This window comes from Lepisma saccharinum, chromosome 11 (genome assembly GCF_977018435.1).
Source record: "Lepisma saccharinum chromosome 11, izLepSacc3.1, whole genome shotgun sequence".
NCBI lineage: Eukaryota > Metazoa > Arthropoda > Insecta > Zygentoma > Lepismatidae > Lepisma > Lepisma saccharinum.
In genome coordinates, this window is record NC_139239.1 from 33203911 (window position 1) to 33219933 (window position 16023).

The 16023-nt window shown below is 35.9% G+C and overlaps 1 protein-coding gene across 1 annotated transcript in view; it reads left to right on the top strand.

The window, feature by feature from the left end:
- LOC145994702 (uncharacterized) overlaps positions 1 to 16023 on the top strand; it is a 136813-nt gene that overhangs the window by 106205 nt on the left and 14585 nt on the right. Inside the window, exon 3 of the mRNA XM_083130873.1 lies at positions 15441 to 15609. Within this exon, the coding sequence (XP_082986999.1) occupies positions 15441 to 15609 (169 nt within the window). The remainder of the gene's footprint in view (positions 1 to 15440; positions 15610 to 16023) is intronic.

Genomic DNA, 16023 nt, shown 5'->3' on the forward strand with positions numbered 1-16023 from the left:
CGCAAGTAGTAACTCGAGAGGGTTCGACCAATGAAAACTTGTGAAAAACGGAATTGCGTGGAGGGGGGAAATGGACTGCATTTACCAGCTGTTTGCATCAGCGTGTACTGCTTTGCTCCGTCTTTTCGCTTCGCTTTCTTCCCTTCTCTGCCGTTATGTGTGGCCTTCCTCCAGAGATTCCCAGGATAGAGTATAGGGGATTGGTGTTGAATGGGAAATTTGTCTGTACTACTACATTATCCAAAAGTAGGATTTAAATTGAAGACCTGATCAAAAAGGGAACCGATGTAATGAGAAATTCATATCAAAATATTTAGTAAAACAAATTTCAGTATTTTCGTATCATCAATGACAATCAATAGAGTGTTTTTCTTTCAAATCATAAAACAATTTAATGCTAGATAAATTTCAATAACTCCAACTTTCAGAAATCAAATTAGATTGTTCATAAATTGTATTTCCTTTAAAAATATTATTTAGGAAAATTTATAAAGATAAAAAATCGTATGTTAAGTGTTCAGTTCGTCTAAAGTCTTCTACATAACAAACATCTCGTAACGTTACAAGATATAAAATACTATTGTTTAGTTCGAGAATTATTAAAACTTTCAACTTGCCGTTATTCACATAAAGTACGTATTATAAATAGTAGTGAGTTTTTCTACAAAACTACAATTTTTATTTTTCGAAAAAACATTTAGGGCTACTGATATATTATTAAAGTTTGCCATGTTTGGAATATTTCTGAAAAGAACAAAACAACGGAAGTTGATATGTGCCACCGTTCCAAAGATAGCTCTATCAAATCAAAAATATACAATATGGCTTACTCTTTTCAAGATGATGGCCGTCAGAATGGCTACTCGACTGAACATATATTAAGTATATGTACATAAGTGGTACGTACATCAATTAATTCTACTAATTTTTTTTCTTGTTATTAAGAAGTCAATGATTCCGGACTTAACCGCCGGACTGTAGTACTATCCTCCATTTGGAGGATACATTTTATGGTGTACTATTCATTAAAATGTATATAGTTTTAAAGCTTATAAAATAGGGTACAACTTTTATTCGAAACCTTTTATTGTTATTTACTTTGTTCAAAAGTTATAAGGCAAAAACTTTGAAAAGTAATAGAAAATTTTACACTTTTGAAGATTATTTTTAAATTACGGCAAAACCACCGACGATATCGAAAAATTAAACAGATTCTCTTTTGTATCCCATCTAATGAGGATTAAGATTAAAATATATTACCTGCCTACGCCAGTGGCGAAGCGTCATAAGAGGCCCGAAGGCCGGGCCTACCCTAATATATTTGGCTATTACGGATTATTTTATTACTTACAATTCCATTAAACGACGCCTTAAGAAAACTAAAATTCTAGGCCTTACGATAATTTCCACAAATTTCTATCCCTGCCAGGGGCTCTACCGTCGCATGTCGAGCCACTTCTCAGAGGGCCTCAGCTGGTCCCATAACATTCTATGTGATTCATGCGGGAAATCATAATTTTAGGGGCGCGTTCGTTCGAAATGGACACAGTGAGTCCGGCCTCACGCAGTGATGCCAACCCAAGCATAATTGTGCTAAACGTAGTACAATTTGAACTTTGTTGGTAACTAGCACCCAGGGTTTGGCATAATGGTAAAATATAGCATTATCTACAAACATGCGTTCCTGGGAGACAGATAAATTGAATTCAGAGGAATATATTTTGAAAAGAAAAAATAAATAAAATAAAAAATTGCAGATCTTATTTGTTTCAAACAAAACGTAGCATGCCGATCCAGCCACATCTGTTCACCATCTTCTTTTCATCTTTTCTTTATTCTTCCTTACTTAGTTCAGGAGGAACATTTTATTGAAGGAAATTGGTAGAAAATTGGGGTCACAGATAAAACAAGCCGCCTCATTTCTTAGTCGTCGAATTTTCTCAAACTTTTTCAAGCGTTATATTGAACCAATTATATTGGTTAAACCATTGTATTTAATTTAATCGGGGGAAATTACCAATATTGTTTAACTAATCAACAACGCATGTTCACATCACAACTCCCCCCAAAATAGATGCATAAAATGAACTTAAGACCTAAGTCGTCCGAGCACAATTTAGTTACATTTAGCAAAATTTAAGAGTTTAATCAGCACACTTTTGCTGATTGAGAGGTTGGCAATACTGGACACTCGGTACAAACTGGGCTTCACATCTATTTCTTGTCCAGCGCGGGGTGTCCAACGAGGGGGGAAAGGGAAGGTGAGGGTAGAAAGCATAGGCGTAGCTACGGGGTGTGCCGGGTGTGCCTAGGCACACCCTAATGGGCTGCTTTATCAACAAGAATTAAAGACAGATATTTCAATAAGAGAGAAAATAAGCGGCAGTTTATAAGAAGTTGAAAATGTCATTACTTGGTACAAACGTGTGCGTTATCGCTGATGAAACGGGTGTCTATAGATTTTCGATTTTTTGATGTCATTGGAGAACTAAGGTATTTACTGCATTCTACTCTGTACTGCAGCGCCTTTCTTCTATACCTGTCACAAGCTGCACGTGTGAGAGAGCTTTCTCCAAGCTTACCCAAGTTAAAACTAAATCAAGAGCAACTCAGAAGCAGGATAGATTGGAAGCCCTGCTCTTGCTATTTGTGGAACAGGAAAAATCTTAGTCTATTGATGTAAATGAAGTTATTGATGAGTTTAAGAACATTGTACCTTTTTACAGACATCTCTTGTTATAGATGACGTGTATTTGTTTGTAACATTGATGAACATTTTGTGTGTGTGTAAATTTCTATGCAATTTGATTATTTTCTACTACATATATTCAGAAATTTTCAACACTGTCATTTAGTGAATTTATATTCCTTTACAAACATCAGTGCAGTTAAAGAGCCAAGAGATTGTGTTGCAAAATATGCTATTAAAAAGGTACAAGATCTCTTTTTTTTTTTTTCTTTGTGCACACCCAAATATAAAGTTCTAGCTACGCCTATGATAGAAAGGGAAAGACAACTTGTTGCGAGGGAGAAAAAAATGTTTCTATCACAGTGTTCTGCGTTTTCGTTAGTTCCTCGATTTACTCCTGTTGCGTTGTGGTTGTTGTGTTATTGTTATATTTTTCTTTTCGTTCATTTTTTTTATTATTGTTGCTTGATTGATTTGGTTTATTTCACTTCTCTTTTTGAGCCACTTTTGGTTAATTTGCGAAGATGGGGATGAGTGATGATATAATGAAATTGATGAATGGACGGACATACACAAACATCCATGCCCAGGTCGGGAGATTCCAACCCAGGACCCTGGCGTCGTAGCGCGATGTGCTAACCACTCCGCCACGGGGCTTTCATTGTTGTGAGCGTTAAGTGATCAAGGGGAATAATGACTTGTATTACTCTGGAATGCTACAAAAACAAGCATAAAAGCCTATTACCGGGCATAGGAAGAAAGATGGGGCATCGAAACAATGAGGACTGCCACTCGAATTACATCTAAAGCATCAATTTACAATAAAATCAAGAAATACGATTTACGAGTTGTCACACATCAAGCGTTACTATTCAGGTACGTTGATAGATGCAAGAATATGTTGTTACATTTTGAAAAATAACTTTAAGGGTTATATTTTTTATATTTTAAAAAAGTCGCACCCATAACAATATGAACTCATACGCGTGTGCCTACCCTACCAGCGACACCACGCTTCGCCACTGCCTACGACGCACAGTGTGGTATTTTCGTAATCTAGCTGGACAAAAGTCAATTTTCGCATTTGGCTACATGGGTTAAATACTTGTTAATTTGCAAAGGAGTTGAACCATATTACATGAAACTAGGCTCTGTATTCCAAGAAATCATACTGAACAATAGAAAAAAGGGCCTGACTAGCCGACCACCTGAGTTCCGCCTGCCAAGTGCTGCAAGCGATCGCGTCATTCGTCTGAGTTTGCTCGATGAATACTGTCTGCTTCTGTGTGCTAGTGGTGATTGTGTGGTGTTTTTATTTTCTTTCGTGTTTCAACGTCAGGTTACATTTGTTGGTGTATTATTATATGTTTTAGTTTAAGCATGAGCACCATCAGAAAATGTCACGTTTATTTCTGTACGAGAAAACATACAAGTCAGTTTGGACTAGAGTTTTAGTACATTATATCGCATTATACAGATCTGTTATCCTAGTTTTCTGAAAGAGTTATTTGTTACCTACACAAATGATGTTAATTTTCTTGCGAATGTTTGCGACACTCGTACACGTTTTTTAAAATTACAGAATGACTACGCAAATTTCACGGCGGAATGTTTTCGACGTGTGGTATACCAACGCCAAAGAATCAAGAACGGATGCTTTGTTAGATTATATAATGGAAGAATGTGGTGCCTCGTCCTTTTCGGAAGACATTATAAAACGTTTAAAAGTAACAATCAGAAGTGTTAGCCAAAAAAATAGAACAAAAGTGGTTGAAGTCCGGAAGACATGGAGAACGCTTTTTAAAAACGAATTCTTTGTGGTTAGAACAATATATATCACTTCCTGATATTATTACTGAAAGTGTCGAAAGTGTTTCACTACCTGGACCAAGTAGAAGGGTCGGAAGACCGCAAAAAGACTTAGAGAGTGCTAGTGATAAAACAGAATAAAGGCGAATTCAACACATCCTCGAATCATCGAATCAGGAAGAGATATATATCATTAGGAGCCGAATTACAGCTTCGGAAGGAAGGCAAAATAAATTCAGCAGCAATTGTAAAAGAGCTTTGTCAATTTTCGCCTAGAAGAGGGACAAAGATAAAAACAGCGCGGAAGTGTTTGGTAAGCCCAAATCAAAGTTGACTGTCGGAAGACCAAGCCCTGGCATTAATGGTCGATGCGAATCTCTCGACACGTCAATATAACGCAATACAACTAACCAATTAAAGAAAAATATTTATCCTAGTTATAAGAAAGTCCAAGCGGCAAAACAGTTGTGCTATCCTAGTGACATTTCTGTAACAGAAACGTTCGCAGAAATAAAACTGCAATCTCTTCTGGATTACACTATTACGCGATTGTGCGAAGTACAAGAATATGTCTTGAATTGTATTACAGACTTGAAGACTTTAGAACTAATTGTGAAGTGGGGTTGCGATGGAGCCGAACAAAATAGATATAACCAAACATTTTCTGATAAAAATTCCACTGACGAAAGTTTGTTTAGCCTATCAATGGTGACTATTCAATTGTATTCAGTGAATGGCCAAAACCTCAAACACGTCATATGGAAAAACCCTTCCCCATCTTCTACTAGATATTGTCGTCCCATCAAGTTTGTGTTTGCCAAGGAAACAGTGGATGTAATTAACCCCAATCATCGTCATATATTTTATTATTAGTATGAGATATTTTCTTGAAAATATGTCTCAATCCTTGGCAGATGCTTTTGTATTTCACCTACAACACTTTACAGTATATATAACTTACATATTGAAGGCTAAATAATTTTGTCCAGCTAGATTACAAAAATACCACACTGTGCGACGGTTGGTTACGGAGATGTAGGCAAATAACTGAGAGTCTGCAAAATTGCTGTTTGGGGCGGGGGTCGCTAGGGGAAGCGCTGGGGGGAAGCACCGCGAGGAGGGGTGGGGATTTTGCACTACTAGTAGTGTTCTAACAACTTACCAACATTCAGCTTTTACGAAATTATTCCCGACATGAATCCCTTATTGACTTGGCTAGAAATACAAATTGGTCAAAGTGAAGTCTCATTTAAAAAGACATTTACATGGTTTTTGAGTGTTTCGATATTTAGTACTGGCGGAATAATTATTTTTATAATTTTCACATACCGGGGAGGGGGGGGGGAGAGGTTCTGCGAGAAACCGTCTTTGTACATATGTTTTGCGCCATTATCTGCGCTATTAGTTATTATTTTGTATTTGTAGGGGGAAAGTCGAAACGAATCACGAATAACACTTGTCCTTTATATTCATGAAATATATGACATGAATGAGATATACTAAAGCCAGATTATTTTTTTATTTTTGTTTTGAAAGTCATTCTAAAATGAAACTTACACCAAACAGAGTCTGCATTTAAATATATAACATACTATATTAGTCCTAAAAATTGAGCATACATATGATTATATGGAAGGTCAAAGGTCACATCATGTGACCTTGAAATGGAAATTTTAATATTTTTATATAAATATATTGTTTATGAAATATATGCTCCATTAACTTCAAAACAAGCCCAAGATAAAAGTTTTACCATAATTGGAAGCAAAATTACAAATGTTTTAATTGACCTTGTAAACACATATTTTAAACTTTTTATAATGTTGGCAAACCTGCTGTATGAACACCGTCTATCACTGAGCGTTAAAATTTTATATTTGTAAGTAACTTCATGTCTTCTACCATCCTACCAAATTTCATGAAAATCTGGAATGGTATCGTTGAAGTTGTTTTAATTAATGAAAATTTATTAATAGAAACAGTGAAAAAGCCACTAATTTTATTTGATATCTTTTTAGAATTCACGTTAAGCTTCAATTTGAATAAAAATTGGCATGATAAGTGCAGTGCGTTTAGTGATAATGCAAACATTATTTACAATACAATAATATTTTCTGACTCTCAGCGCAAAGGAATATTGGTGACAACGTTTCAATGGAACATACATATAACTATGAAATATAGAAAAAAATCAAAGGGATATATCGATTTGACTCTGAGATATAACTGTTTCTGTTAAGCACTGCAGGGCACTACCATGGCCTCGACAATGACCGATCTGTGCAATATTATGAAATTTTAGCCTCCTGTTTCTCGGTAACTATGATGTGTAGAGAAGAGAAAAATTGGATGTGTTCATACCTAGGTAGTATTAACAAATAATGGCCTCCCTGAGGGGAGGCAAGCGGGGTCCCGGTTCGAAACCTGGTGGAAGCACATAGTGGTTCGGATTCCACTTTAAACTTTAAATCCAATCCCAATTAGCCTTACAGTGCAAAAAGTGGACATAAAAAACCAACACAATAAATCAATCCATTAACAAATACACCAATTGTCCTGAAAATCTGAATCGATGGGTTGCATATTGATAGATTTGGTGATTTAAAAGTACACTTTATGCACAGTAAGGCTAATCGGGACTTGACCAACTGTTAAAAATGGAATCAGAACCCGAACCACTGTGTGACTCCACCGGGCATCGAACCCGGGACACCTTGATTACGAGGCAACGACGTTACCAAGTTGCATATGGAAATGTTTCTGGGTGACTTGATGTGAAATCAGAAATTCGCAAAATTTTAATTTAATCTTAAAATGAACCTAATGGCTTCTTTTTTTGTGAAACACTTGTTGCAAGTTTCGTCACAAGTTCTGTCAGACGAGATATCTGGTATAAGGAGATTGATACAAAACGAAATTTCTGTGGTACATTTCGGCACAAAACGAGTACAATTCCAATGGCAGTATCACAACCTTAATTTTCAAATTTCGAAAATACCATATCAGTGGAGACCAGTATTTTGGTATACGATATCTGATATAACGATTTTGAAACAAAACGAAATTCATTTGTGGTAAATTTCGGTACAAAATGAGTACAATTCCATGACATCATAAAAACGTCGAAATTCGATTGTCGGGGCTTTATCGTTTTACTAGAACCCGGTATTTTGGTATACGATATCTGGTATAAGGAACTTGGTACAAAACGAAATTTTTGTGGTACATTTCTGTACAAAACGAGTACTATTCGATGGCAGTATCAGAACCTCAATTTTCGAATTTGGAAAATACCATTTCACTGGAACCCGGTATTTTGGTATACGATATCTGGTATAAGGATTTTGGTACAAAACGAAATTTTTGTGGTACATTTCGGTACAAAACGAGTACAATTCGATGACATCATAAAAACGTCGAAATTCGATTGTCGGGGTTTTATCGTTTCACTGGAACCCGGTATTTTGGTATACGATATCTGGTATAAGGAATTTGGTACAAAACGAAATTTTTGTGGTACATTTCTGTACAAAACGAGTACTATTCGATGGCAGTATCAGAACCTCAATTTTCGAATTTCGAAAATACCATTTCACTGGAACCCGGTATTTTGGTATACGATATCTGGTATAAGGATTTTGGTACAAAACGAAATTTTTGTGGTACATTTCGGTACAAAACGAGTACAATTCGATGACATCATAAAAACGTCTAAATTCGATTGTCGGGGTTTTATCGTTTCACTGGAACCCGGTATTTTGGTATACGATATCTGGTATAAGGAACTTGGTACAAAACGAAATTTTTGTGGTACATTTCGGTACAAAACGAGTACTATTCGATGGCAGTATCAGAACCTCAATTTTCGAATTTCGAAAGTACCATTTCACTGGAACCCGGTATTTTGGTATACGATATCTGGTATAAGGAACTTGGTACAAAACGAAATTTTTGTGGTACATTTCGGTACAAAACGAGTACTATTCGATGGCAGTATCAGAACCTCAATTTTCGAATTTCGAAAATACCATTTCACTGGAACCCGGTATTTTGGTATACGATATCTGGTATAAGGAACTTGGTACAAAACGAAATTTTTGTGGTACATTTCGGTACAAAACGAGTACTATTCGATGGCAGTATCAGAACCTCAATTTTCGAATTTCGAAAATACCATTTCACTGGAACCCGGTATTTTGGTATACGATATCTGGTATAAGGATTTTGGTACAAAACGAAATTTTTGTGGTACATTTCGGTACAAACGAGTACTATTCCATGGCTGGCAATATCAGAACCTCAATTTTAGAATTTCGAAAATACCATTTCACTGGAACCCGGTATTTTGGTATACGATATCTGGTATAAGGATTTTGGTACAAAACGAAATTTTTGTGGCACATTTCGGTACAAAACGAGTACAATTCGATGACATCATAAAAACGTCGAAATTCGATTGTCGGAGTTTTATCGTTTCACTGGAACCCGGTATTTTGGTATACGATATCTGGTATAAGGATTTTGGTACAAAACGAAATTTTTGTGGTACATTTGGGTACAAAACGAGTACTATTCGATGGCAGTATCAGAACCTCAATTTTCGAATTTCGAAAATACCATTTCACTGGAACCCAGTATTTTGGTATACGATATCTGGTATAAGGATTTTGGTACAAAACAAAATTTTTGTGGTACATTTCGGTAGAAAACGAGTACAATTCGATGACATCATAAAAACGTCGAAATTCCATTGTCGGGGTTTTATCGTTTCACTGGAACCCGGTATTTTGGTATACGATATCTGGTATAAGGAACTTGGTACAAAACGAAATTTTTGTGGTACATTTCGGTACAAAACGAGCACTATTCGATGGCAGTATCAGAACCTCAATTTTCGAATTTCGAAAATACCATTTCACTGGAACCCGGTATTTTGGTATACGATATCTGGTATAAGGATTTTGGTACAAAACGAAATTTTTGTGGTACATTTCGGTACAAAACGAGTACTATTCGATGGCAATATCAGAACCACAATTTTCGAATTTGGAAAATACGAATTCAGTGGAACCCGGTATTTTGGTATACGATATCTGGTATAAGGATTTTGGTACAAAACGAAATTTTTGTGGTACATTTCGGTACAAAACGAGTACAATTCGATGACATCATAAAAACGTCGAAATTCGATTGTCGGGGTTTTATCGTTTCACTGGAACCCGGTATTTTGGTATACGATATCTGGTATAAGGAACTTGGTACAAAACGAAATCTTTGTGGCACATTTCGGTACAAAACGAGTACTATTCGATGGCAGTATCAGAACCTCATTTTTCGAATTTCGAAAATACCATTTCACTTGAACCCGGTATTTTGGTATACGATATCTGGTATAAGGATTTTGGTACAAAACGAAATTTTTGTGGTACATTTCGGTACAAAACGAGTACTATTCGATGGCAATATCAGTACCTCAATTTTCGAATGTGGAAAATACGAATTCAGTGGAACCCGGTATTTTGGTATACGATATCTGGTATAAGGATTTTGGTACAAAACGAAATTTTTGTGGTACATTTCGGTACAAAACGAGTACTATTCGATGGCAATATCAGTACCTCAATTTTCGAATGTGGAAAATACGAATTCAGTGGAACCCGGTATTTTGGTATACGATATCTGGTATAAGGATTTTGGTACAAAACGAAATTTTTGTGGTACATTTCGGTACAAAACGAGTACTATTCGATGGCAGTATCAGAACCTCAATTTTCGAATTTGGAAAATACCATTTCACTGGAACCCGGTATTTTGGTATACGATATCTGGTATAAGGATTTTGGTACAAAACGAATTTTTTGTGGTACATTTCGGTACAAAACGAGTACAATTCGATGACATCATAAAAACGTCGAAATTCGATTGTCGGGGTTTTATCGTTTCAGTGGAACCCGGTATTTTGGTATACGATATCTGGTATAAGGATTTTGGTACAAAACGAAATTTTTGTTGTACATTTTGATACAAAACGAGTACAATTCGATGACATCATAAAAACGTCGAAATTCGATTGTCGGGGTTTTATCGTTTCACTGGAACCCGGTATTTTGGTATACGATATCTGGTATAAGGATTTTGGTACAAAACGAAATCTTTGTGGCACATTTCGGTACAAAACGAGTACTATTCGATGGCAGTATCAGAACCTCATTTTTCGAATTTCGAAAATACCATTTCACTTGAACCCGGTATTTTGGTATACGATATCTGGTATAAGGATTTTGGTACAAAACGAAATTTTTGTGGTACATTTCGGTACAAAACGAGTACTATTCGATGGCAATATCAGTACCTCAATTTTCGAATTTGGAAAATACGAATTCAGTGGAACCCGGTATTTTGGTATACGATATCTGGTATAAGGATTTTGGTACAAAACGAAATTTTTGTGGTACATTTCGGTACAAAACGAGTACTATTCGATGGCAGTATCAGAACCTCAATTTTCGAATTTCGAAAATACCATTTCACTGGAACCCAGTATTTTGGTATACGATATCTTTTATAAGGATTTTGGTACAAAACAGGATTTTGGTACAAAACGAAATTTTTGTGGTACATTTCGGTACAAAACGAGTACTATTCGATGGCAATATCAGAACCACAATTTTCGAATTTGGAAAATACGAATTCAGTGGAACCCGGTATTTTGGTATACGATATCTGGTATAAGGATTTTGGTACAAAACGAAATTTTTGTGGTACATTTCGGTACAAAACGAGTACAATTCGATGACATCATAAAAACGTCGAAATTCGATTGTCGGGGTTTTATCGTTTCACTGGAACCCGGTATTTTGGTATACGATATCTGGTATAAGGAACTTGGTACAAAACGAAATCTTTGTGGCACATTTCGGTACAAAACGAGTACTATTCTATGGCAGTATCAGAACCTCATTTTTCGAATTTCGAAAATACCATTTCACTTGAACCCGGTATTTTGGTATACGATATCTAGTATAAGGATTTTGGTACAAAACGAAATTTTTGTGGTACATTTCGGTACAAAACGAGTACTATTCGATGGCAATATCAGTACTTCAATTTTCGAATGTGGAAAATACGAATTCAGTGGAACCCGGTATTTTGGTATACGATATCTGGTATAAGGATTTTGGTACAAAACGAAATTTTTGTGGTACATTTCGGTACAAAACGAGTACTATTCGATGGCAATATCAGTACCTCAATTTTCGAATTTGGAAAATACGAATTCAGTGGAACCCGGTATTTTGGTATACGATATCTGGTATAAGGATTTTGGTACATAACGAAATTTTTGTGGTACATTTCGGTACAAAACGAGTACTATTCGATGGCAGTATCAGAACCTCAATTTTCGAATTTGGAAAATACCATTTCACTGGAACCCGGTATTTTGGTATACGATATCTGGTATAAGGATTTTGGTACAAAACGAATTTTTTGTGGTACATTTCGGTACAAAACGAGTACAATTCGATGACATCATAAAAACGTCGAAATTCGATTGTCGGGGTTTTATCGTTTCACTGGAACCCGGTATTTTGGTATACGATATCTGGTATAAGGATTTTGGTACAAAACGAAATTTTTGTGGTACATTTTGATACAAAACGAGTACAATTCGATGACATCATAAAAACGTCGAAATTCGATTGTCGGAGTTTTATCGTTTCACTGGAACCCGGTATTTTGGTATACGATATCTGGTATAAGGATTTTGGTACAAAACGAAATTTTTGTGGTACATTTCGGTACAAAACTAGTACTATTCGATGGCAGTATCAGAACCTCAATTTTCGAATTTCGAAAATACCATTTCACTGGAACCTAGTATTTTGGTATACGATATCTTTTATAAGGATTTTGGTACAAAACGAAATTTTTGTGCTACGTTTCGGTACAAAACGAGTACAATTCGATGACATCATAAAAACGTCGAAATTCGATTGTCGGGGTTTTATCGTTTCAGTGGAACCCGGTATTTTGGTATACGATATCTGGTATAAGGAACTTAGTACAAAACGAAATTTTTGTGGTACATTTCGGTACAAAACGAGCACTATTCGATGGCAGTATCAGAACCTCAATTTTCGAATTTCGAAAATACCGTTTAACTGGAACCCGGTATTTTGGTATACGATATCTGGTATAAGGATTTTGGTACAAAACGAAATTTTTGTGGTACATTTCGGTACAAAACGAGTACTATTCCATGGCAATATCAGTACCTCAATTTTCGAATTTGGAAAATACGAATTCAGTGGAACCCGGTATTTTGGTATACGATATCTGGTATAAGGATTTTGGTACAAAACGAAATTTTTGTGGTACATTTCGGTACAAAACGAGTACTATTCGATGGCAGTATCAAAACCTCAATTTTGGAATTTGGAAAATACCATTTCACTGGAACCCGGTATTTTGGTATACGATATCTGGTATAAGGATTTTGGTACAAAACGAAATTTTTGTGGTACATTTCGGTACAAAACGAGTACAATTCGATGACATCATAAAAACGTCGAAATTCGATTGTCGGGGTTTTATCGTTTCAGTGGAACCCGGTATTTTGGTATACGATATCTGGTATAAGGAACTTAGTACAAAACGAAATTTTTGTGGTACATTTCGGTACAAAACGAGTACAATTCGTGTATGTATTTTATTTCGAGTTTCGTTACTGTCGGGTTCCAGTGAAATGATCCCACCTTTCACGCTTGAGGAAAAATAAGGATAGCAGCGCCTAACCAACTGCTCTATGTTAACTTAATGACGTTATATCCTTAAAAACATGTTGATGCTTATGAAGACTCCCACCTTCCTTCAAGCACATTTTCTCGACAAGTCGTGTAAAATATTTGTTTTTAAGAACTCTTCGATATTATGCAAGGTATTGTAAATACAATGTCGCATAAACTCCTCACAAATTTGCTTCTTTCTGCACAAACTTGATGGCAATTTCCTCCAGGTGGAGAAAAACTCTATTCAGTGTTTCAACCCACCCAAATTTCAAGTCGAGCAAGCAGAATCGTAAATATCCCTCAAGGTTCTTTTTCCAATTTATGATTTCTGTTTGATTGTGTATTATAATAGCGGTTTATAGTTTCTAAGTTCATGGAAAGTGTTAAATTGAAAACCTCTCACCGCAGCATTTTTCGTCTAGTGGAAGGACCTACTCAAAGTTGGCTACTTTCACCTGGAGCCTAAGTGCAATGTTGCTAAGTTCACGATTTCGGGACTTAGAATTATTTCGGAGTGTTAAATAAGATGTTGCGAAGTGTACAAGTTTTAAGTTTGTTCATGAGGGTTGTCTGAAAGTTTTGACCTAGCCACAAAGGAGGGCTGGAGTTGATATGTATCATCATTAATCCTTGACATGAATATACCATAAACCACTTTTGTTTCTGTTGCACTTAATTAAATAATGGCTGTAATAAAGGCAAAAACAGCCAGTGTTTGATGAATTTAACATATGATGAGATGGTGGATAAGATCTGCTGTGGCTTTGAAGGTATCCCAGGAATGTGTTCAGCACATCCTGAATGGGGTTCTGGGCATACACCAGTGTGTAATTACTCGAAATCTCCAGATTGTAGGTTGGTCAAAAGTAACAAATTGCGAAATTGTCCAAACAAAAATATATTTTAGGCAGATCCAGATGGCTTTGTATCATGATGGGTAACTATGGATGAAGTATTGGGCCACCAATTTCAGCCAGTGGTAGACCAGAAGGTACTGTTGGGATTTTCAGTCTGGTACCTCACCGTGAATCCATTCTAACCTCTGCTTTATCTAAACAGGAACCAAGCTAACAGGAGCTCAGAACTGATAGCTACCTGGTTATTATTACATGTTATTATAATTCCTCCCATTGCCAGGGTAAACTGAATGTTCAGACATAAGGAATAAAGTGAATAAACAAAGAAAGCAAAAACTATTATCAAAGGCTCTCAGGTTGAGTCCTGTTTGAAGGCATGTTCTACAATTGATCAGATCCAAATTTAACTTCTAGATCCAGTTCCAATTAACCTATCAATGAGCATAAAGTGGACTTAAACCAAACTTCAAAAAATATTTTTGATTCTGTTAAAGAAAAGACAGAACATTTAAGTCTTCAAAAATATTAAGCATAATATACAATCCAAAAACCTGGCAGTTGGGAAGGGTGATTACCAGTATCGCCCTTCCCATGGATTTGTGCCTACTTTCAGCTTAAGTGATAATAATAGAGCAGCCAATGGAAACAACCCAGTTCTCCCACACTAATGTGGGTGAAGGTGGTCACATTAGCTGGTATGGCAGCATCCATCTCAAATTGAAAAGATGTTCAGTTGATTACATTTTTGCACAAGGGTTGAACTATAATGGGGAAATGCTGTGCCTCATTTCTAAGGGAGGCAATCAAAGAAAGATGGGTGAGGAATACATGTTATTCCATGCTGAAAATGCCAACTCGTGTCTCTTCTGGTGTTGTGGCCAAAGTGAATGAGTGTAGCTTTGAACTTGTTCTGCACCCATGCTATTTGCCTGATTTGGCTCCCTCTGCAGAAAACCCAGCTGCAAGGTAATGGAAGCTGTAGAGCTCAATTTACGCAAGTAAGAGAAAAACATTCTATTCAGAACAAAGAAAAGTCAACTAATGGACATGTTTGTGCGCTTCATGGTCAGGTTCAAAGCTTTGTCATAAAAATTTCTTCTTTCTTTTTTTGTACTGAAGATATATTATTTGTTTTCCTATATTCTTTAGATTTATCTGAAGCTATAAACAATTTCATGCTGTAATGGTTCCTGATAAATAATAACCTAATCTCATACATATGTTTCAGTGCAATGTATGTTTGTGTGTGTGTGTGTGGATATGTATGTAATATTTATTTTTATCATCAATTTGTAGGTTTTTCGGCTGATCGGCATAGTTATCTTCTGCATCATGATTAGTAACCCATATTTGTTCATGCCAAGAACTCCAGAAGAAACTGTTGTGGATGGAACTCAGAAAATTATATTTCAATCAAATGAACGCATTGTATCAATTGATGAGGGCCGAGATAACGCAAGAATAAGTAAACTATTAGAGAATTTTGTATTCATTTCCTATATTTGATTGGTTTATGGCTGACTAGTAATAGATGATAGACAACATAAAGAATAAATATCGTTTAAGGGAAGGGTCCAATTCTTACAAATTTACATACTATTAATATGTTACATTTTCAAACAAGTTAACAGATTCAATTATTATTTATATTTCACATTGAAGAGAAAAGGGTTCAGACTTGTTACTAATGGTAGAAGCATGCACAGAACATTCATAACTCAAAAGGTTATTATGTTTGTATTTTGCAGTCTAGTCTACCGTAAACCAAGGGTAGTTTTTAACATTAATGCAGGTTTGTTTCGCCCATGGAAATCAATATGTTGTAAGCACACTTATATATTTTATTACATTTCTTCCACTTTGAAAAAGTTATTAATGA